General features: G+C 39.3%; 1 protein-coding gene across 5 annotated transcripts in view; it reads right to left on the reverse strand.

Moving 5' to 3' along the window:
* Positions 1 to 24,132, reverse strand: part of carmil3 (capping protein regulator and myosin 1 linker 3) — a 107,730-nt gene that overhangs the window by 1,002 nt on the left and 82,596 nt on the right. For 3 of the 5 annotated variants that reach the window (XM_035941025.2, XM_035941016.2, XM_035941028.2), the window contains exons 27-39: positions 23,206 to 23,381; positions 23,008 to 23,095; positions 19,377 to 19,502; positions 16,985 to 17,051; positions 14,736 to 14,923; positions 13,930 to 14,009; positions 7,404 to 7,523; positions 6,292 to 6,457; positions 5,130 to 5,487; positions 3,886 to 3,992; positions 3,579 to 3,798; positions 2,361 to 2,432; positions 1,914 to 2,033 (exon numbers count right to left, since the gene is read on the reverse strand). In XM_035941025.2, the coding sequence (XP_035796918.2) occupies positions 1,914 to 2,033; positions 2,361 to 2,432; positions 3,579 to 3,798; positions 3,886 to 3,992; positions 5,130 to 5,487; positions 6,292 to 6,457; positions 7,404 to 7,523; positions 13,930 to 14,009; positions 14,736 to 14,923; positions 16,985 to 17,051; positions 19,377 to 19,502; positions 23,008 to 23,095; positions 23,206 to 23,381 (1,888 nt within the window). The remainder of the gene's footprint in view (positions 1 to 1,913; positions 2,034 to 2,360; positions 2,433 to 3,578; positions 3,799 to 3,885; positions 3,993 to 5,129; positions 5,488 to 6,291; positions 6,458 to 7,403; positions 7,524 to 13,929; positions 14,010 to 14,735; positions 14,924 to 16,984; positions 17,052 to 19,376; positions 19,503 to 23,007; positions 23,096 to 23,205; positions 23,382 to 24,132) is intronic. The other 2 variants (XM_035941019.2, XM_035941023.2) reach the window with 2 other exon arrangements.

The following is a 24,132-nucleotide window of genomic DNA, read 5'->3' on the forward strand; positions in this document are numbered from 1 at the left end:
ACAGGATATTGGAAAAAACTGAGACTGTGTTATTTTTTTCCTGCAATATGAAAAATAAGGGAATTTCCACCAGATGGTTTGAATAACTTTAAAAACTTATATACTCGATATTGATTGGGGTGATTTTTAGAGGAGCACGTCTGCACACAAAAGAAATAAAACAGACTTTATTTTGAGTGTGGATTGTAGGCATCTGAAATAGTATTTTGCTGTGGATGTCATTCAGGTCTGGCTTTTTACGCGTCATAAAGAGGTTTGTGGTGCTGATTTAAACTGTCAAACACATTTGTTGTGTTGAATGTGTAGTGGCAACAACTACAACACTGCACTACTTGCTTTTGGTTGATACCATGCTTTCTGTAGAACTATTTGCACATGATCATAAAAAACATTTTTTTTAACTTTTAATAAAAATGTATGCAAGCTACATCCATTGGCCTTCAAAAGTCCCTCAGTTATATATTGACCCTGGAGTTAAATTTCCTTACTTCACATTGCAGTTCCTGTGATGTGACTACTGCACTCATCAGTGTTGATGCTAAAACGATGGGCCTCCCAGCTGTACTGACTATGTGGCCAAAATCAGACAAACAAAGTTAGCAAGCTGGATTTCTAACTGTTGAAAAACATCCAACGACAGCGACACAAATTAGAAATAAGAAACATTGGACTCACTTTCTGTAGCTGAACTCAAAAAAGGACTCAAAAAAGCTAAAGCTGCTATTTATCTGGTGGTTGTTCAAATAAATAAGGTGCTAACAAATGTTTCAAAGCTCAAATCAAAATCTAATTAAAGCAGTATTTTGTCCAAGTGTCAGATAATTTAAGTTTACGCTCCCAACCTAGCTCTCTGCAACCTTGTTGTCAGCTGTGGCAGATGTCAGTCTCTATTAAAAAGACCATCTGCAAAACGTGTAAACAAGTTGTCAACGCTCTGCCATCTCATTTTTATACGGTGACATGTCAAATCTTGTGCTATAAGTTAGCAACAACAAAAAAAACAAACATCTTTAAGTTTGACAATCTTGGAGTTAGGATCAGATACAAATCGGCACAAACAGAAACAATCCCTCTGACACAGTCCTTGCAGCTCTGATACTGACATTCAGTGTATACAAGAAACACAAATGTGACAATGTGTGTATTGTCCTGAGTGAAAAGTCTCTGCTTGATGTTTCAGTCGACCTAAATTCAACCTGACAGGTCACAGAGGATCACTTCAGGCTCACACGTTCTATATTACTGGCTTTTATGCCACCATTTGTGACACGTAGACCCTTTTATCATTCTCACAGTGATGGTAATTGAGTCCCCCGCAGCAGGTTTTTGATATATAGATCTGTATTACAGAGATAATTGGCAGTGGTTTTTCCATGTCATTAGTCCCCCTTGAATTCCACTGCCCCGGGGTTTTCATCTTCAGTGCCAGACTGCTCAGAGTAGGAAGTGATGATGAATCAGCTAAACCTGGCTGCCAATTATCACAATAATGGAACGTGGTATTGAAAAAAGAATCAGCTCCAATTAAAGTGGGAGTGATAAAAGGCCCTTATTTCAAAAATGGTGGAGTTCTAATATAATAGCACACTTATCCAGGCAGTGTCAGATTCGGCTGCCAGCTGCAATGAGACATATCTGGAAAGGAGCCAAATTACTTCTTTAAATTATGTTTAATGATGTCTCAAATAGCTGAACAGGCATGCATTCAATATGTAGGGTATGACTCATCAGTGTACAGTGGAGTGATTAGTGTATACACGCTTAGGTGGCCGAAAAAGTTGTGCAACTAATTTATGATGACAAAAAATGTTTTTATAGGGCAATAAGTTGTGCAAAAACGAACATTACTCGCTGCACACCGCCACTAGACTGTCATACCACACATATTTGCAGGAAATGAAACAGATACATACACCTGGTCCCAGCAGGGTAGTCCAGAGATCTGTTTCTGTACTGGGGGAAACAGGGCTTTTTCACAGGGAATCTGTGATCTGAAGGCCTCTCCAGATCGTAGGGGCTGTCCCGTTCCATGCCTGAGGGGAAATGGCATGAGACACACAAACACATAGTAGGGTGTGGGGACTGAACAAAAGGGGGGATGCAGGATAAAACAGTAACATGGAGCACAAACAGCACGCCTTACAGGCCTGGGAACACATCAAATAAGAGAATCGTGCTGATTTCATTTCATAAGAAATAACAAAGGCACTGTGCCGTTGGTATGAATTATGAACAAAAACAGCAAGATGTACATTTGTATCCATGAGTATACCCACATGCATACTGTGTACTGTCTACCAGAAAACATGCACAACAGCAGGGGTGCAGAAACAATCGCGGGGCCACATATCATACAGTACCTATGTCGAAGGAGTTGGACTTCTTGGTGTGATGTGAGGTTGCTGGAAATCCGTTACGGCCTCCGTCGTCATCTGTGGTTATCGTGGTTGTTATTGGAGGAACAATCGTAATCATCAGGTCAGTCTTATACTGCCCATACGGCCTAAATAACATCGTAAGCTCTGCTAGAAATTAGGCAGTTTATTATCACTAGCAAGACTTGGATGGTAGTGTTCACGGTTTATATGGATATAGAAGTAGTGAATCTAGGGATGTCCCAATCAAGTGTATTTTTTCTTTTTCAAGCTATGTCTGCCCATTACCAATAGTAGCAGCTGATACAACCACTAACAACAGGACCGGTTGATAACTGGACTCTTCTCTTCTGTGGTTCCCCGATGGTGGAACGAGTTACCAAACTCTATTCAACCTGCAGAGTGTCTCTCAGTCTTTAAGAAAATACTAAAAACCCAGCTCTTCACTGAACACCTTTGCACTTGACAGACAGACTGCAAATAAATATATAAACGAATACAATAAAATCCTATTACGTCTACTGCCTGTAGACAGCATGGTCCTATTGTGACTCTTGAACTTGTTTTATGGCATTTATCCAGGCTGTCTTCTCCTAACTAGATCCTTGCTTGTGTTGTATCTACTCTCAGATGTAGGTCGCTTTGGATAAAAGTGTCTGCTAAATGAAACCGTAGAATTGTAGGATTTTACTAAATAATGCACACTTCAAATGTTGTAGATTAGCATTAGTACCTGGTTGCACCACAAGGTGGAGTCTCTTACTGTTTAAAACTGTGGAGGTAGCACTGCTGGAGTTTAGTGAATAAAGGAGCACCGTGACAGAGACTTCTATGAGGCTTACAGACAGCAGACCAACAAACAAGCACTAAATTAGGCTGGGATAAACTGGAGCAAGGATCCTACACTTGAGTGGAATATCTAGTGGCTGTTTATGTGGCTTTACATCAAATTTGTGTGACAACCTATTCTGAAAAAGAATTCGGCATGGGGTTTATGCTAATACTGATTACTTCAGCATTCCTGTAATCGGTTCTGATCTTGTGATAGAGCATGGGACATCCTCAGTAGAATCTGCAACTCCAGAAAGTTCATAAAAATTACAATGAAGTACTGAACACATTTTTAAAAAATTATTTGTCTACTCATTACTATTTCTGACGAGCATCAATATCCTCTACTGTAAAATGACAGTGTTGCAGTACCATGACTGATGACAGCAGGATCTGCTGCTTCCATCCCAGGTTTAGCAGATGCCGGTGGGCTTTTTTCCTCAGTGGTCTCATCGTCTTCAATGATGGGCTGAGAAGAAGGAAAACTCCTCTGGTCGTTGGTTTGTTCTTCTCTTGGAGCGACAGGTGAGGTTTTAGGTGAATTCTTGTTCATTTCCAGAGAGGTCTTGTCTCTGGAGAGTTCCAGGCTGGGCTGATGGAGGAGCACAGTGTTTGTTTATGTGATGTGATGTAATAAGTATTCACCAAATGTGTGTTTTATTTCATACAGCAAACAGACCTTAGTGGGAATAAGTGGACGCTGTCCCTCTGGCCCTCGCCCTCTCTGCTTGTCTTCACGCTTTCTTTCACTCTGGTCGTCTTCTACCTCCAGCCTACCTGCCTCTTCTGGTGAGACAGAAACACAGGCAACACGTCCGCACAATGATCCATCAAATCTTTGTTTGAAATTTAAAAGTAAAAGCCCTGAAGCAGGAAAGCTGGCAAGTAGCGGGAGTAAACATTTCATGAGCACCTGGAAATATAAGCCTTGGACTGAAAACACACTGCAAAAACTGTGCAATAACAAACAAACCACCTGTAGTTATGACCAGAATACTGTTCCATTTCTGTGCTAAGAGCTCCTTTCAACTTTAAAGAGACAAAAAGAATATTTGCATATTGTACTGGCCACCTGTTTTTGTGTATTTATATGCATGCGCATATGCTTGCAGCATGTTTATATGCTAAGAAGCTGCCACTGATCGTCCAGTAAATGAAGACAAACAGCAGGAGCTTTTAAAAACACATATCTGCTGTCCACATTTTGCAGGAAGAATTTCAATCAGCAGGTAAAAATATATGTTCCTGCACCTCTTCTCCATTTTTAATATCAATCTGTAGACTTTAACATTGATTTTATGACACAACCGGTTCTGGCTTCTGGCTTCCGTACTGATCTCTTAATTCCCTTTGAGTCCGACTGCAGTCTGAACTACTGAGAGGGCTTTGCTCATTAAAAAGTCTGGACTTGAAACTGGCAACAGCCCTTAACAATGACTCTTTCTCTGTAAAGGACCCTATAGCTGCAGCGGCGTATCTTTGGGACCAAGCCAATCAAATCACTGTCCACTCTTATATTGTTTCGCTCATTAAAACTCACTTTGACAGACTCGCCTTGAGTGAATGTTCTTTTAACAATGTCGATCTAAGATTTAACTGCTTTCTGTTAGTTCTCAATTATTATTTTTGGACAAAGGCCTTTTTTGAGTTTTATGGTGAGAATTTTTTTAACTGTAAACAGAAGCGACACAAAAATGCACTGTGATTAATAAATGTAGCTCTGATGGTTCATCAGTGATGAGCCTAAATCATTATCAATGAAATTATCAAGAAAAGACATGATTTAAATAAAAGTTTGTGATTAAACAGAGTCAGACAGGTTTCCTCATCACCTGCGTACCATGACGTTACCATGGTGTCCTAATAAGTTTCAAGTAGTTAAGTTTCTCTGCCTCTTCAGGAAATTACTGGCTGTTGTAGTACCTAAACTCTCCTGCAGGTGTCTCTGTCTCATGACAGCCAGACTGGGCTTGCTGCTCTGTGGAGGAGGCTCTGGCCTCTGGCTCCCACTGCCGCCACTCTGTATGTCTTCTTCCATTTCATTCTGCGAGTCTGTCAGGGGCACAATCCTCTCCTGCCTGCCTGCCTCCATCTGCCTGTCCGTCTGTTGTTTGGACGACACCACGTGGCCGTTACTCCGACTATCCGTCGGGGCGTCTGAGATGGTGATCGATCGGTCAGCGTCTTGATCTGTCCCTTTGATGTCGCAGGTGCTGCTGCCATCTGAGTCCTCGATTTCCGCCCCGATGCAGCTGTACACCATGCTGACAAGGTCTGTGGACTGGAAGAGGACAAAAGATACAGACATGACTATTTTACTGAAATCAGACCTTTTTTTTTTAATGTTGATGATGTGCCAAATTGTATTATACTCTAGTGAGGTGGCAAAATGGGCCAGGGTGAGGCGTATAATTACAATTTCTCAAGGATTCAATTATCCCAACATTAAATTATCCCTCTCCTGAAGATCAGTGAGGATCCATGGACTCTACTTAGAGTTGCGGTCATCCGAATCCACTTGGCTGTGAGCGCATTTGAGTGTGCGTTTCAGTGCAATTTTAAACCTAAAGACAAGCTACACAAATCTAACCCAGTAAAAGACTGGGAATAGCAGGTGGTGGGCACAGCATGCGGTGCACTGTGTCATGTCATGAGGGAGTCTAGGAACCTCCAGCAAGATGTTCATGATTTCAACCCCTAGTTACAGAAGCAGACAAAGGAAATGGTAACATATTTGCATATCTTTAAAAATGTCATTATTCTTACACTTTTCCACTTTTTTTTTTATGAAGCCACTGTTTTCATCAAAGCCCTGAGAGATGCGGTTTCGTGCTACACTGACAAGAAAAAAAGTAACTGTGGTATGGTGGCGTACAGGTCCTTGTAACTGTCTCTTGTGCCAATTAGTACACGATTCTACAGCAGAGTAATGTTGTGTCTCAAAATGTCCTGGAGGTAAAACACACATTTCAGGGTTCACAGCTCACTTAGTGAATCTCCAACAGCTCCAGGGCAGGTGTTATATAGATATCAGCTTCTGCTTGCTTTGCGGTGTGTAACAGCTGTCTTCATTTAGTCACTGTACCTGTCTTTGGATGAGGCAAGGGGGGCTGGCGGCCCTCATTCCATGCACAGATACACCCTGAGTGGGCCGAGGCGAAGGCATGGCCCCGTTAGCTCCAGGACCAGCACTCTCGGGCCTCGCGATGTCTTTAGGGTGAATCATGGAGTAGACGTTCTCTGAGGCGCTGCTGGAACAGACAGACAGAAAAAAGCCACAATTTTCATTCTGAGGAAGACGTCAGTAAAATTCGCTTATATAGATGTATTTCTTCAAAAACGCACATTAATTATTTGTTAATGTGTTAATTGCTTGATAATTCATACTGACACATGATTCATTTGTTATCTTTTTGAAAACACTGCAGTGAATTTAAATGTAAGAGCCCAGATGCTGTTCCACTTCCTACACACTGTCAAAAGACAAAAAGAAATGCATGTGGAGGGGAGCTGAGGGAATCCAGCAACAAACAATCTCTTTGATTGCTTAGCAACAATCTGCAGGTGAAATATTATAAAACATGGTAAATCGTTTTTAAAAAAAAAAAAAAAAGCTATTTCTATCTATGGCTGGCCTTCAGATGACTCATCCTTTCTTTTATTCTGCTCTTTCACACTGCTGTAAAACTTCTCGGTGTAACTGTATTTCCTGCACCGCGGCGAGGTTGTTAAGCAGCAGAGAAAGTTTAGTGAACACACCTGTGACTTGAAACAAACTGTAGCTCTTGCTGAGTGCAGTTTTCCTCTGTTTTGTGCAGCTGTGTGCTTTAACGGTTTAAAGTTTGGAAAGTTTGCCCACCGAGTGCCATTCTCCCCCCCTCAACTGGTAATCTCTGCAATTAATTTTGTTAAAATAAGTTTGCCGGCTTGTAGTTTTTCCTCTTTGCATACAGCTACTTTTTTTAAGCATGGCGCAATTATGTAACGGCAGCTTAAATGTATGCAGTGCCATGAATTGAAAGCAAAAGGAAAACAGTTAGAGATGGGACAATATTTTCTTCCATTAAAATATTTATGAAGCTATGAAGTGGCATTAATGCCCAGCACAGGATTAATTTAACAGCCGTCTCATTCTCTGGGCCTGTGCACTTAAAGTTACTTCCACTCCCTCCTTCCACTCCCGTGCTGCATACATACTCCGAGTCCTGATTAGAGATGGTGGAGTTGCGGTTCTTGCGGAAACCGGAGAAAATGGACAACACACTGCGTCTTTTCTTCCTCCTCAGTGACTGGGCCTGATGGAGGGATGACAGCTGACTGAAGGAGAGAGGAGGAAAGAAAGAAGGCAAGGTCAGGCAAAGGGGAATGGGAAAGAGATGAAGTGTGAGCTAAGTCTTAGACTTGACCGTGCTCAAACGTTAAAGATCTTCAAAAAATCACCAAGAGAAGTGAGCATTCAGAGGCAACAGGATTTATTGTCGACAACAATCCAGGAGTAGTTCAGAGCAGTGATAATACCCCCAAGAAAAGCTGAAGATACTGAGCTGTGCATCGTCTTTTATGCTTCGAGTGTTGGTCATTTTTCCACGCCTACAGGGCATATGATGACTTTTCTAAATCTACTGGTCAGATCATGATGTCAGGTTATCATATTTCACCCCTAGATCTCACCTTACAGAGGACATGCCCATTAGAGGTGGGTGGATCGATCCAAATATCGATAATATCGATACCAGCATTGGTATTGATATTGAATGATACCAGTGTAATAAGATCAATACTTTAGTTTCAGTTTCTCTCCTGTATGCCAATTACAAAGACTAGCGCAGTAGCAGGGCTACAAAATTAAATATTCATTATTCACAATCATGATTTTTAACTTCTAATCACTAGACGAAAACGATTGACTGCGATCTTTAAAATGTAAAAATTTAGGGAACATTGGTAAATGCAGTTACTGTCGATAAGCAAATGTTCAGCTAGTGAGGCATTCACTTGTAACCAGGTGGGAGCGACCAACTGTCACACTTTATTGTCAAAGACGATAACCATAGGGGGACATTTTTTCGTATTCATCACTACAAAAGTAACTGTGCAAAAAGAAATATGTAAAAATGCATCTTAAAGGAGCGTTTCCTACTTCAGTGACAGAAGTATTGCACAAATATTAACCAAACTGTCAGAAATGAACACTGTTTAACAAGGTTATCCCTCACATTGTAATTTCATTGGCAACCCAGATTCTTCCTCGTCTGACCCACAGAAAACCTACCCAGGAATTAGTCTGATTCTTAGACCCTGTGAGCATTTACAACTCCATCTTCATTCCAGATGTGGACGACCACATACAGCACCTAACTTTTGTTCTAAACCTATCAACTACTGAAAAAGTCAGTCTGGAATATCGGTATCGATATCGGTCATAGTGGCCCTGTATTTACTTGGTATCGGATCGATACCAAATCTTGCAGCATCCTATACCACTAATGCGCATTAGGATATCATTAGGTCATCTTTTACAGAAAACATGCCCAGACATGTTCAACCTTTTTGCTCCACATCTTATTATTTTGTGATAGAGTTCCCGCATATTACACCATTATGTATTCTTATGTTTCTGATTTTTTTTTTTTTTTTTAAAGTTATAATACCTTAAGTTTACACCATTATGTTCTGAGTACACCACATATCATTTTCTACAAAGCATGTATCTTCACATCAAAGTTACAGGTTATACTTTGTGATCTTCCATCTGTATGTGTGTGTGTGTGTCCTCCACAGACACACACCGCGCCATCAAACATCAGTCATTACTAGTATATTCATTATTAAGTATTTTATATGTATGTTTTAACTCTGGTCTTCAGTCTATCATCTATTTCTTTTAGCACGTCGTACACAAAGATATTACACTACAAAAGTAAATACAGACATTAGAATTAAAGTTAGATATTTGTGAGGTTGCACTGTTAATGCGATGCCACCAAGTATTATGCACCACTATTCTGGATAAGTCATCTTTGTTGAGTTGATTCCAGCATTGTAACAGCTGACTGCACCGTATGCATGAATCATCTGACAATAACAGCCAGCATCCTTTGGACTCTGAGCTGCCTGTGCAGATGGCTTAATGTTTTTGACAGAAGTCAGAGTTTTTGCTGCCTCAGTGAGTCTCTTTTATGCACTGCTGGTGAACATAAAGCACACAGTCATGTAACCTCACAACCCTTGGGGGTTAACTACCATTTCTATGTGGTTGGAGCAGAGAGTGCAGCTTTGAGCTGCATATGTATGATGATCTTACAGTCCCTGTAATGTTTCTGAGCTATGATATAACCAAATAAAGTACACTGCTGAAAACTAGCGTAAGCCTCTGAACCCTGAGAAGTTTCAGCGTTTTTTTTCTGCTCCTGTCATATATATTTTTTTTTTTTTTACTCAGTTTGGGTTCACTGTTCTCCTGCACCTCGACTTTAACAGCACAACCGTGGTTAGAAGAAGAGAGAACTCAAAAACAGCTTTTGTGCAACGTAGTACAGCTATAATACCACAAATCATTAAAAAAAGTTTTTTTATTAAGTATTTTACAAAACACTGAAAAAACGAAGATCCATATGTACAGTATTTCTCCAAACACGCACAGGTATTACCAATACTGGAAAAATTATGGGGGCTCTAAGTGTTGTAGATATTTAACTATTTCCGTTTTTACAGCCTCCACAGACGAGGCATTTTTCATGTGCTTTACACACCTACTCGACAAAGATATACCACCATAGTAAATGTATTGTCAAACAATTTGCTCCTCTGTATGCTGTTTTTGAGCCACGCTGCATTCATCTTCTTGTTCAGGTATGTTTTGTTTTCCTCTCTGTTCTGTGCAAACACAGCATGAAAAATCTCGCTGTTTTTGTCATGAGACTGTTGGTTACAGCTGAGTCAGTCACAGCTTCTCAATTGAGAGAATTTTCAAAAAAAATTTAATTCACAGTATTTGGTGTAAAGGTTTATTTTTTTTATCAACGTTTCAAATGAGATGTGGAGATTTAGGTGATTTTGGTAAAGTGTCATGATTTTAGGTTTAGATTTGGTCACACATGATCAGTTAAAAGTCGTGATTCTTTCCATTTTCACAGTTTCTGGCTCTGATAAATGGTGTAGTTTTAGCAGTCTCTTAAAAACAACATGCATGTCAAACCCGCTGGTTGGTTTTGGGGTTCAGTTGGTTAGATGGTCATAACAAAATTCTAAAATCCTAAAGTCCAAACTGGAGAGGCCATATGTATTTTTTCTGAAAAATAATCACTAATTGCATTGTTTTTTTGTTTCGTCCATGGACTTTTAAAATTACTTACATTTTTAGTTTGGCATTAGCCTTAAGCTAGATTAACTTTGGCTGTTGGTCATGTTAGAACAAACACTCTGCTGCTGTTGTTTTTCACGTTAGCTTTACATATGTTTATTTACAAATATCACACATTTAGGATAGTAAAAATGTAGTTTTGATTTGTCATACAACATGTAAACACCTTTTGTGAAGCTATAATCTGACTTTGCTGACATTAAAAATCAAAATTAGCTGAGACTTAAACCTACAATGCAGAACTTTTGTCTCCCCCTTGTGGCATTGAGGGTAATTACACAAATACTGTCAATACATGCTGATGACTTATAGCCTCACTGTCCATCGTCAAGTGGTGCCTCCTCTAAATGCTGAGTTTAATATATTATTGGAAGCAACAGAAACTTTCCTTGAATGTTTCTTAGGTTTTTTCCTCATAGGTTTTGTCATTCTAGTATTTGCAGTTCGCCCCATTTTCATCACTATGGTTTCTCCTTCTCCAGCTCTGGCAAATCAGTCATTGCTAGGTAATGAAAAATGCATCACTACTCGAGCACCAGCCCCAGAGACCGGTTTTAAATCCCCAGAAAAACAGATTTACTTGAACTGATTGGCTTAATCAGTACTGTGTGAACTTGTTTAGTTAGGACTTTAATGTGACGGAGGTTCATTTATATGTTAAAGTCCCACACTCCTGCTTTGAGACAGAAACAAGCTGTAAACACTGACGTTCAGCAGACTTGCTGTTGTTTTGTGTCCACCTGATGAATGTAAATCCAATATCCACTCTCCTTTTAACTCGGTTTCTGTGGTCCATAACTCCTGAGGGAACATTAAGTTTCTGTATATTTGCTAAATGCGTCACTACGTTCACTAGTTAGCTGATCACTTTGTCTGAGTGCAAAACAATAAGCTGAAAGATGCCGCAACGTAGAACTGAGTGGATGAGAATTATTTGTAGCTTCATTATTTAAAGTGACTCCTTTCCCTTTCAAGTAGGCCTGTACTTGTTAATTTGGAAATATTGACTGTAGTCACTTTAAAGTGACCCGAAGAGACCAATTCATCAGCTACACTATTAAAACAATGTGTTTTTCTAGAATTTTGTTGTGTAAGTTTGCAGTGCACTCTCAAATTATCTACAAAACTGCAATCTGGGTTTAATTAGCAGGTTTGATTTAAAGAAATATATTGAAAATTGCCTGATCACACAAATACACAATTAACAGCCCAGCAACTTTAATGACACCTTTCTGATCTAATGTAGTGCATAATGTCTAGTGCATAGTGACTAATTACTGTAAGTTTCAGTATTTCTGATCTGAAACTGCTTTGTCACACAGAAATTGTCTCTAACACAGAAAGGGTAAATATTTCTCGGCTAACTACTGTGCAGTTTTGAGGAAAATAAAACAGCAGGATACTGGACTGTAACAGTAAACAACATAATTGAAAAAATATATATAAAGAGAGAATATGCTGTAGTTATTGAATAAATTGAGCTACAAATGATCTGTTCAGCCTGAACATGCTGCTCATTTATCAGTGATGACACTTGACAAGAGAGTACAAAAGCGCTGCAGATCAGGACATCTAACAGTGCTGTATTTAATGCATGTAGAACTGTATGAACTGCAGAGAGCATACAGGAGAAATCTTGTCTTAATCAGGTTCATAAGATACATTTCTATTTTCGGCGGGTTGCTAGGTACTTTTTATTTTCTGTCCAGAGTTAATGTACCCTGAAGCAAGACCATCTGATGCACATCTTAATACACACATTTAGTTAAATTAAACAACTACAGGTTCAGTCAGTTCAGCCCAGTCTGGATGAAACATAACACATGAGACAGAGTTTCATTTAACAGAATGGGAACTATACTGATATAATATTAAATCTCATGTCATTCACGGAGATTAAAATCTGACGCATTCACTCGTAATTAGAAATACTTTCACAATTACGACTCTGTAACTCATGATTAGCGCCTAGCTTCCTGTAACTGACAAAAGACTTTCATAATTAGAAAATCTTTATGTGACAATTAGGTGAAAACCATCACATAATTACGAGAAAAAGACCAGTCACCATCTCAAAAGGCCTGGCTGTGATTACACTACTTTGCTACTGTTTCCTTCAAGGTTTGAGGCTTTGAGACACACTGTTTCAGTGACTAAACTACTTGGCACTGGAAATATGTCAACACTGGCCTGGAACTGCATTCGCTGGTTATTCTCATGCTCGTGGGCAGCAGTGGAGGAAACATTTTTAAGATTTACACATTCAGCAGGTACTGAACTATGTTAGTATTTGCATAGAAATATGTTGGTGACATTTGGTATTGCTGACATTTACTCTTCTTTTAGATTTGTTTTTGGTCTCTACCAACTCCTTAGCCAAATATGTGATTGATGTATCTGCAAAATGCACCAATATGTCCAGCAGCTAATCTTGAACTTTGCATTTTTGTCCTGTAAAGCATTTTGTGGAGTTGTCCTGAGAACAATATTTCTGTGTACATTAAGCATTACCAAAATTCACTCGCTGTATCCTCATCCTATGTTTCCATATGTTTAAATCCACGCTTCTTTTTTGGTTACAGTTCTTCTTTGTCACCTTTCTCTGCAGCATTTTGCACATTTCCTCCACATGTAGATCAGTAGAATAGTGAGAAACAATTAGCAAGAATGTGTACTGTTACCAGTGTGTGCACTAAATAAGTCAATAAACAGGGTCCCACATGAAAAACATTGTTCCACAGCACTACTAGTGGTCAAAAATCCCACAGCGTGCCTTTAAGTGCCAGACAAGTTCAAGTTTTTACTGAAAATATGCGAGTCCTTTGTCTGGAAACAACTCTGATGCAAACAATGACAGTGAACCAAAATAATGAATTTGCATGTGGCAACAGCAAAGCACTGAGTTGATTCACACTAAAACGCTCTAAAAAGCAAAAGGGGGACAATTTTCTGTCTGTTTTGAGTAACGCTTTTCATGACTGATTCATTTTATGCATTATTAATATTAATAAAATGTATTCTAACCACTCTAAGATTCCAGACTCTAGTACAAGCAGCAAGTTCTGCTCACCAGCACGGTTTTGAATTGTAACTTTTCTACTTTTTTTGCTGTAATTATAAGATATTGAAAGAAAGAATTTTCTCTTTATTATTTACTGTCTCACATAATAACAAGATTAAGTTCTGGCATGTGCCATGGGATACAACGGGAGAAGCTCAAGAATAAATTATCTGATGCACCAGATGTGAAACGCAGCTCCCTCATTGCCTTGTATGTTGTCCTCAGGGGCTGAGTAGCGCAGGAATATTTATGGCATAGTTTAATGGTTGTACAAAAATAAAACAGATTCTGGATTATACCTGTCGGGTAGAACTCTCTTGCTGTAGAAATCCGGCAGTCCGTCCTCCAGCATACTGACTCCTCCGTTCTCTGAGCAATGCTGCGCACACGACAGGAAACAGAGCGAGTAACAGAATAACAATGATCAATCTGCCATGTCGACAAAAAGCTGAAAGGCTGACAAAGGGTATTATCATTTCAAATGGCCGGCTGGCAATCCTGAACCCGATGCCAAGAGAAATCTGTTTGTAAAACAACTCCTCATTGTGCAGCGCTAACTAAATTTGTACCGATTTAGAAAAAGGCTTTTAGAAAGTCTCGAAACAAACAAGCCGCTAAGTTAGCGGCTGCCCTGCGGCCCCTGGGAGATGACTGTGTCTGATTAACATTTGAGTCACAGAGACACATACGACAGTTTCCTACTTTAAAAGGAGCTTATTTTTGGAAAGCGCCACTGGCAATGAAAACAAGATGAATAACAGAAGTTCACACAAAGCAGGCAAAAGATTTAAAAACCTAAAAACGATACATGTTGGATTTACTTTCTCACCCCTAACCTCCTTCTGAGCACTTTTCTGGAAGAACATGGACTGAACTTCACCCTTTGGTATGAGATACAGTAAAACACACAGCGGTACCACAGGAACAATAAAAACTGCTTTTTCTTCTATATCCAAAAAACAGAACCCATTGAAAAAGGCCAGCATACACTATTAGTTCATGCTGCAGTAGCTGCCATTCAGATGACCCCATTAGGATGCAGGGGATGCCGATCGCTGCCCACTGAAGTTCAGAGTGAGGATAAAGTCACAAAGCATCAACTCACAGATTCAGGAGGAAGGTGTCCTGCTCGGTGTTTCCGCGGTGGGCGTGGCCTGACGTGGGTCACATGACGTAGAGGTGAGCCGTTGGTGGGGAGGGTGGACAGACACTCCCATGATGCAGAGTGGGTTAGAGGGACAGAGTGGGGTGGAGCTGAAGGGGTAGGAGAGGAACTGGGCTCATCACCTAAACCTAGCAAACGATAAGAATGGATTGGGACAAAATGTTATGATCGCATCACACTTCATACTGTATATTACCCAGTTAAAGGTTCATCATCACAGACTGGATATAAAAGGTGGACGTAGCTGTTCTGGAAAGTAAGACTTAAACCTGTTTTCTTCCTGGGTCAATACATAATTGTGGGACTTTTTGTAACATTGTTGACAGGTATCATAGTTGACATTGTTGCTGTAGTCACACCTAAAATCAACATGGCCACCTACAACCAAACACCACATGGCATTTTTAGACCATTATTTCATAATTTCCATATAAAATTTGATATATTGCCAAAAAAGAAATATCTGTCATGATTATCTCAACTTAATAAAAAGAACACAATCAAAACAATTTTGGAATAAGCTCATTTTATTATTATTTAGCTAATTAGAAGGTGGGTGTCATTAAATTCCAACGGTTATTTAGTTGACATTTTAATGATATCCAGTCATTTTTTTTTATCAATAAGTGATTGTTTCCATAATAAATAATTCTGGAATTTGTAAAGACATGATCATAATGAACATAAAAAACATTAGTTTTTTTTTACTTTTAATAGAACTGTATGCAAGATATATCCCATGGACTTCAAAAGTCCGTCAATTATATATTGACCCTCCTAACAGCCACCAGGGGGCGACTCCTCTGGATGCAAAAACAATTCTGATTGTATTGAAATCACAGAAAATATCTCTACTTCTACCTTCATTTACTACTCTAGTAAACATTTTCCTGACGAATTTTTGATCTCAGTTGCAAATTTGAAGACTTTTTGAATTAAGCATGGGGTTCACTATGCTAATTAAGTTTGCATTTAGGGACAAATCTGTGATAAAATAGGCTACGTCTAAGGACGGGGCTACAGTGGGATTGACGTGTCACTCCAATATCACCATGCATAGAGACCTTGAGTTCTCAGTAAGATCTGCCTCTTGCCTGTTATATCTGGTTTCAGAAGTGCAATAAAGCAATGACCAAATTCTAAGTTCGAGCCTTTAAAATCCAGTCTACATCAGTCTCTTATATACAGTGCATGGCTCAGCCCTCTTTGATTTCCATTAAATATGAGGTTAGATTAAAGTCACACACAATTAAATACTAGTTAAAGCATCACTTAAACAACATTTTATAAAGTCATATGAAGACATAAATATGAAAACTGTCACTAGTAGGGCTTGGGAAATTGGTATCAGAAAACAAGACAAGGTATTATTTAAAAACATTCTTTTCATTTTTAAAGGACCAATATGTAGGATTTTGTGCCATCCAGTAGTCAGACTGCAGGTGGCAGCAAACCCCTCAAGAGTGGAGGAAGACTTACAGTAGCTGTCCTTCAACATAAAAACTTCATAGTGTTTAGTTTGTCTGTTCTGGGCTACCGTAGAAACATGGTGAAAAGGAGCTGCTCTCTTTGTAGATAATGCAGCTAGCAGAAACACAGTGACTCATAGTTACAGGTGATTAAACACTGATGAAATCACAATGTAACACAATATTCATTTTGTGCCAACAGATCCCTCTACATTCTACACATTGGTCCTTTAAGATAATAAAATATATCGCTATAATATGGTCTTAAGCATTAGTATAGGTGGTTCTCAAATTCTTCTGTCATGCCCTGACAAAAGCTCCCCATCCCGACACTCCACATTTTATAGTAATCGTTTACAATGATAGGGACGCAACTAATAAAAAAATATATATATATATATATTTGAAATGACACAAAGGTTAGCACCATAGCAAGCATCAGGAAACTTAAGTTTAGTTTCCTTGCATAAATCATACTCATTCAACTTTGTTTCTCTTCATATTTCCCCTCTGGTCATCCTCCTCCCTCTATGTGGCTCTATGGCCCAGTAGGACCTTCCACCCAGTCTGACAACCACTGCAACAGGCTGACAAAAGTTACTGTAGTACTTTCTCATTGATTAAAAACAAAGTTTTTTGACATTTGCCTTCCTGTCATTGTATAATATGCTATATGAGGACTTGAGGGCAATTCACAACGAGTGGAGGAAAGAAGCTCACTCAGTCTGGTGGAAACGGGACGAATTCTTCTAGTTCTGGAGCTCCGCTTCTTAATAGCCATGGTGTCCTTGAGTCAGAGGAGATAATTGTACATGAAGCAGAGACTTTTTAAACACTTACAGTCCACATGTATGACAATTAAACACAAAGAAAGTCACAGGATGAAGACGTGTTGTGTGTAATCATCAGTAATCATCTATATATTTACTATAATCAGTAAGATAACATCAATTTGACAGCTTTGCAGAATAAAACTAGAAGATATGTTTGATTCTCCTGAAAAACAGTAGTTTCCCTGAGTTGCTGGCAGATGTAAAGAAACTGAATGACTGATGGAGAACAGACGGGTGGCTAAAGGATAAAACCAACATTTCATGCTATCCATGTCAGGTCCACAAGCACAATGACTGAGCATGTTCCATGAGGACAAGTGATGCTTTAAACAAATGCTTGTTTAGAGGAGACACTGCACAAGCAGACTCTCTGTCATCCAGCCCGTAATAATTCATCATAAAAAGGCTCGTAATTGAAGTAGTCGCTGCCTGGTTTGTAGATGATTTGTACACGTTCCTTTTACGGAGCCCAAACACAGTGGGAAGATCTAAATTCTCCAAACATCCTGTGCCATGTCCGTCCACTGTGCTGGGCCCCTTCAGGGATATTCACTGACAAAATGCTATAGTCCAATCAGTAAGTAGTTGCTGTATTCTGTAAAAATTGCCCTGTGTGTTTTTGTTTTTCATATGAGGGGTAATGCGACCATCTGCAGAAAGCATGAACTGTCCAAAATCCCCCACAGGTGCTGAAATCTGGCGACTGTGATGGCCATAGTAAATCATTTTCACATTCGTCAAACCATTCAGTGACCCCTCATGCCCCATGAGCTGGTGCACTGTCATTGTTATTGATTTTGAAAAGGGACACGTGGACCCAAACCAGAGCAGCAAAATGCCACCCACAGCACAACAGAGCCACCAGATCACTTCACCGTAGGGGTCAAGAATTCAGGTTTTTCCTTTATTTTGTCACCTGCCTGTACAAAGCACAAGGGTGATGGGGGTCAGGATGTTACCCAGCATGTTCTTAGCAGTGACAAGGGAGAGGAATTGTGGGAAATGTCTAGATTTTAGAATGACTGTTGCTATAAATGCACAAGGCGCAGAGAACAGTGATCTTTCTGATTTTCATCTGTTTTTACAATACAGGGGGTCCTCGACTTAAGTCAGAGTTCCGTTCCTACACTTTGATGCAAGTCGATTTTCGCCATAAGTCGGATCTCTCGCGAAAATGTAAACAAAGCCATTATGTACATCACGTTATGATCAGTTCTTCGTAAAAGCCATGAATACCAATGACTTTCACGCATGTATGAATCATTTTATAAGAAGATAACAGAATACTGTAACAGACTGATATTGTTGTTGATGTTGAGGTTTCAATGTTTATTGTTCAGTTTGAGATTTACCTAATGTCAGTGAACGTGCCATGTTTAGTTAGCTCACCTCTGATTGGCTCAGAGTCAGCAGGAGTGTGTGTCGAGCGAGGGAACGGCGGCTAATTTTGGAGCTAAGTTATTGGGTTTTTGTAGCTATTTTCATGTTGGCTATGACTCACACAGTAGCCTGTGTGAAAGTCCAATAAATGACAGAGAATGGGATAAAGTCTCACTCATTCATTACAGAGGGTCGCTACAAAATGTTGCCCTGTTTTTACAACTTGATCGATGTTTGGTGGTGTTTCGCCCTGTTCCCAGTATTTTATTATATCTAATTTCACTTCCATGGAGATGCCATCAGAAGAGTCTGATTTATGCTTGGAAGCCACAATGACGGGCAAAAAGTTAGCGAATGTAGCACAATCTGAGGTGGTGAATGTAAACAAATCAGTCTTATAGCACCACGTATTCGTCCGCTCCGCTCGTCAAACAGTTCCGACGTAACACTGGAACACCATAGATCGATGACATCGTAAACCGAGGACCCCATGTATTAGTACAGCTCACATGTATTAGCACTCAATAATAACACATTACAATATACAAATAGTTAAAAATGTTGATTTAAAAGGTCCTACAGCTTAAGAGGACATTCTGAATTTGTTTGTTTTGTCCTTATCACAACCCCAAGTCCACTGTTAGTCAATTTGTAGGATTTACTACAGAGGAAACATTTCAAAGTCTCCCATCTCAGAAAGCAGTGCTTCTTTGCACTTCTGCTTGAGAAATGATCTGAACGATCACGATTGCTGTCATTCATTTGATGAAATCATTGAGCTTACTTATTAAGTAATTGCATCAGTGTTAAATTCATGCTCAAACAATTACATCACACACAGAAGCCGCTTGCTGTCACCGAGCACACACATCACACCAGCATGCGTCTCAAACACTTACTATTCCCAGGTTGACACCAAACTCCTCATCGGGGAAATCCAGAGACTCTAATATTCTGGACTGTCTCACAGTGCGTCTGCCTGTCCCAACGTCATCCCAACGCTTCGCCTGAGACACCTGCCGCAGCTGATGCAACACACACATGGAAAACCTGCATCGTCACGCACACACAGGTGTTCACACTCATACAATGATGACACCTAGAACAATATCCTTAAAGGCAGTCTCTGAGGAAAGCGTGTCCCGCCCTTGTACCCAAGAAGCTCACAAACGTTTGCACAGGATACCTCGCCCTCACATTGTTTTGCAAAGCCCATGAAGAATATGAATTAAATACAATTTCTTGATTATCAAAGCGGAGGGAGGCATGATAGAGGACAAACTGGCACTGCAGCAAAACAGAGAAAGGAGAATGAGATGTAACGGTAGAGGCAGTGAATGGAATGCAAAACAGAGCAGAGGAGGCAGTGTTATTGCCAGAAGTCTGTTTTTTTGGGTGTTTTTTTTTTTTTTTGCCTTCCTCTCAACTGGCTTCATTTTAAACAATTTGACTTTATGGAGAGGAGAACCTGCAGGGTCTAATCATGTCCTTAACTAGCTCAAATCGAGTTGTTATGTTCTCTCTGATCGCAATATTGTGCTTTAAAAAGACGCTGTTTGCTTCTGAACCTCCGTGCTGATTCAGTACTTCAAATAACTGCACGCATTAGAACTCTTAGATTTGCAACCTCTCAGCCTCTGAGATTTGTATCAAATAGTTTTAAGACAACAGATTCGGGTGAGTCATGTATTGTGGAGTCTATGTATTACAAGAAGCCTTTCTTAAAAGATTCCAGAGTTGCTGCTGCTCTTGATCCAAACACAGTACCGATTCCTAATTTGCTGAATTCTATCTGAAAGTATGTTTTGATTTTGTGCTGACTGCCTCCCACAGAATCATCAGATTTTTTTGTGTACACTAATTTTACTGTATTTAATAGAGCTATGCAAAATTTAATATTTTCTGAGCTAAAGGCCTTGGAAATACATCGGGGCTGAGATAAAAGCAGTTGTTCGCCAACAGTTTTTGCCCAATGAGATTGTTGCACATTTTCATAAATACACTCTGTACATTGTGAATTTCATCCATCACTGGGAAGACGCCTTCAGACTAACACTTTTGTTCATTACAGTCCTCTGAGCTACTTATTGCAGAATAAACAACTTTAATTGAGAGAAATTGTTTGTCTTCTATCTCAAAAAATGAACATGCTCAACAGCCAAAATTTTGCGCTTTAATTTGTGCTGCTTTTTCAGCATTTTTGAGCCCTTTTAACTCCAAAGTACAGGAGACAGACACATTAACTTTTCAGGGCTGAAAAACACATTTGAGCTTTGCTATAAAATGCTACCAAATCAATTTGACAACCACCCCAAGGTGTCATAATCTAAAGCCAGAACTGATTTTTATTACCATCTCTGAGCATCAATATCATGGGGTATATTATGGTTTCAGTAATTAAATTGCACCAGTTTAATGTCATCGTTTCTGACGGAGAGTAATAGAAACAAGCATCAGCATCCTGGAGATGTTATCTGTACTGTAGAAATCTTTAAAACGTGTATTTTGTGTAAACTTTAAAGGGTCACAGCACCATGTGGGATAAGTGGTTGGTCAATACAGGTTGAAGTAAATGACGGGTCTAATTTTTACCAACAGTTTGACACCATCAAATGTACTTAAGCTATTGTACGAAAAGCATTCTGCTGATTCTGAGGAGGTCAGGAAGGAACTTTTCAGACTGAGTTCATTTTATATGGAATGACCCTTTTTTGACTTTTGAGTGCATCTCAAAGCATGTCTGACCCTGCAGCACTCCGACTGAAAATCTCTGCTTTCTGTTGATGTTGCTGGAGGCAGATCTGTTCATACTTGGCAACATTTTTATCAACCATGTGCGAAATCTGCAAAAAACAGAAACCTTGATGTACATTTACGCATTCGCAGTTACATTAACACTCCAAGAGAGCATGCTTTGAAATTGTCAACACATCAACACAAACATTCAAGCACAAAATTAAGTCATCTAATAGGACATAAACAACTGCACAATTACTGAATGTTCACAGTACTTGAAGCAGCATTTAATTGCTTAGACTGGCAGGTTTTTTCAAAGGAAGATGTGCCAAAACAATCCGACCGATGAGAAGTCCGAGGCAGAAGGGAGGCCTGTCAATCACTTCTAGCGTCTGCAGTTTGGATCAATACAAATGAGTCAATCTCTACGCTGGTTAAATTCTCACAGATTTCCTCCAAACTTTACTATCAACAGATCTGTGTCAGTCAAGTTCGAGGAAGAATCTGGCATTTTGGGAGTAACTGAGTTTATAAGAAAACCAGTGAAGCTTCCAGGAAGTTAGGAGACTAAAAAGTCACCTAAAAAGACACCTGGCAAAACTGCAACTGAAACTTTGCATAGATTTTTGGCCACAGTGAGCAGATAAGATATAACGTGTCAATTAGTGAGTTTTAAATGTGCTGCTAGGTGCATATCTTGTCACTTTTCACTTTCCAGTCTTTATGGTGAGGTAGCTGTCTCCTGGCTCCAGCTACATATTAAAAAGGTGCGATTTCACAAAATGTTCCTTACAAAAATCTGAATTTAAGCCGACTCTGTAATGTTTTATATTTTAACCCTCTGACCACCAAGTCTTTTTTTACTCACTGTATGCTCATTTTTCACTGCAATCTAAAGTCCTGTGCCTCTAATGGAAACAGCACAGCGATGGTTAGAAAAAGAGGAAGCTCAAAAATGTCTCATGTACAGGATAAAAAAGTTATAATGCCATTAAATCATAAAATTATACAGAGAAAAAAGAAAGTAGGATTATTTCGAAAAGTATTGGGGGGAAAAAGTGGGATCAACATGGACAACATTTTTAGAAGCTCCAACAACTTCTTTCTCTGTATGTAATTTTTGAACTAGATTTTATTTTATTGATTCAGTACATTTTATTTTCCTCTTGTCTTTTATCTGCTCTGTGTAAAAACAGCCGTTGGTTCAGTCAAATTTTTGTCCCTGAATTTTAATCAAGTGATTCTTGGTCATAACTGAGTCACATGTGATTTCTCAGCACTAAGGACTCCAAAATCCTGGTTTATTTTTGGTAATTTTTTTTGGGAATGAAACATGCAAAACAAAGTCATTTTGAAGAAATGTCACATTTTTAAGCTTAGATTTGGTTATTCTTGGTGATGAAACTGCAAGTTGCATATCCAATAACCACAAAAAAGCTGAAAATCTGACGATTCTGTCTGTTTTCAGTGTTTGGTTTTAGTAAATGGTGTCATCTTGATGATTTTGGGGTTCAGAGGGTTAATATAATGTTGTCATATGTTGTTACAGTACAGTGCGGGAAAACCTAAAACATTTTTTAGAGGATTTTTTGTGTCACTTTCCGATCTTTGCTGAGAAATGTGAGCGATGTTTTAGTCTTTAATGTCATCTAATATGTGCACAAGTGACAGATTTAAATAATACATCAACAGTTTGATAGTTAAAACATTGCACTGCTGGTTTTTGCCTTAAACAAAGACACATTTTCTCTACAATCTACAAGAAGTCATGCAGTAAAGGGGTATTACCAGTACCAGGGTTTTATGAGTGGTGTAGAGCTCTTGGAGAATCTGATCCACTATGGAGTTGGTCAGATAGGAGACCACAGACAGCTTCACCTCCCTGAGGAAAAACGGAGCAGAGGAAGAAACGGGAGGGAATAACCATTTTAATCAGCGTGTTTGCTGAGGTTCTGCTTGACTAGAACGTTTTTAAGCAGCTCCTTTTCTTACTCCAGAGCTCTGTTGATGTCCTCGGCTGCTCTCTCCATCAGAGCGTTGCGAATGGTGGAGCGAGGGATGGAGACTTGTTCGGAGATGGAGGACAGAGGTGGACTGAGTCTCTCGGCGGCTGAGCAGGACATGGGACACAGCTCTCTGCACAGAGAGACCATCGAATCCACCACAACCTGGATAAAAGTGGGCCAACACATGCATTAGCAGTGTCCATTTAACAATAATGCCTAATATTTTAAAAATGACAGAATAATTAATAATACACATATGACAATACTGTAAATAATCCAGGAACTATATGTTTGACAGTTCAACACTAGAACGCATGCAGTACAATTATAGTTACAGACTCTTTTTACCTCCTTATTCTTGTTTTTTTGTACATTTTTGGCCCCCCCCAAAAAAAGAAACAAAACACACAAAAAACAAAGATGCAGAATTTGAAAAGACAAAAGAATTCAACTGAAAGGCTTTTTTCCCCAAAACTTTTAATAAATATCGCAGTAATATCATTATCGTGAATTTTTTTGTCACAAAAATCATGTACTGTAAATTGTAATACCATGATGGCCCTACTGTACATACATTAAGCACATTTAATGCATTAAACATTTATATTTTACACTGTTTTCGCCTAGTTGCTTAAAATTTGTTGTCATGTTTTATGTGCAATGTAGCAATCCATGTACAATTCGTACGATCTGTCCACACCTAAGTTCAGATATCAACTTTTATCACCTTGGACATTTGTGCATGAATACACGTGTCGACACCTGAAATTCCCAAGCCTCTATTTTTGCACTTTAATTGATCTTGACCTTTACAAATTAAAAATGCAGCCTCGTGTGTAACAACCAAATTGAACCGCATAAACACAGACATAAATTATGCTTGAGTAAGTTGAAATTCAATAGAAAGGATCCC

Source organism: Amphiprion ocellaris, chromosome 10, assembly GCF_022539595.1.
Source record: "Amphiprion ocellaris isolate individual 3 ecotype Okinawa chromosome 10, ASM2253959v1, whole genome shotgun sequence".
Taxonomy (NCBI): Eukaryota; Metazoa; Chordata; class Actinopteri; family Pomacentridae; genus Amphiprion; species Amphiprion ocellaris.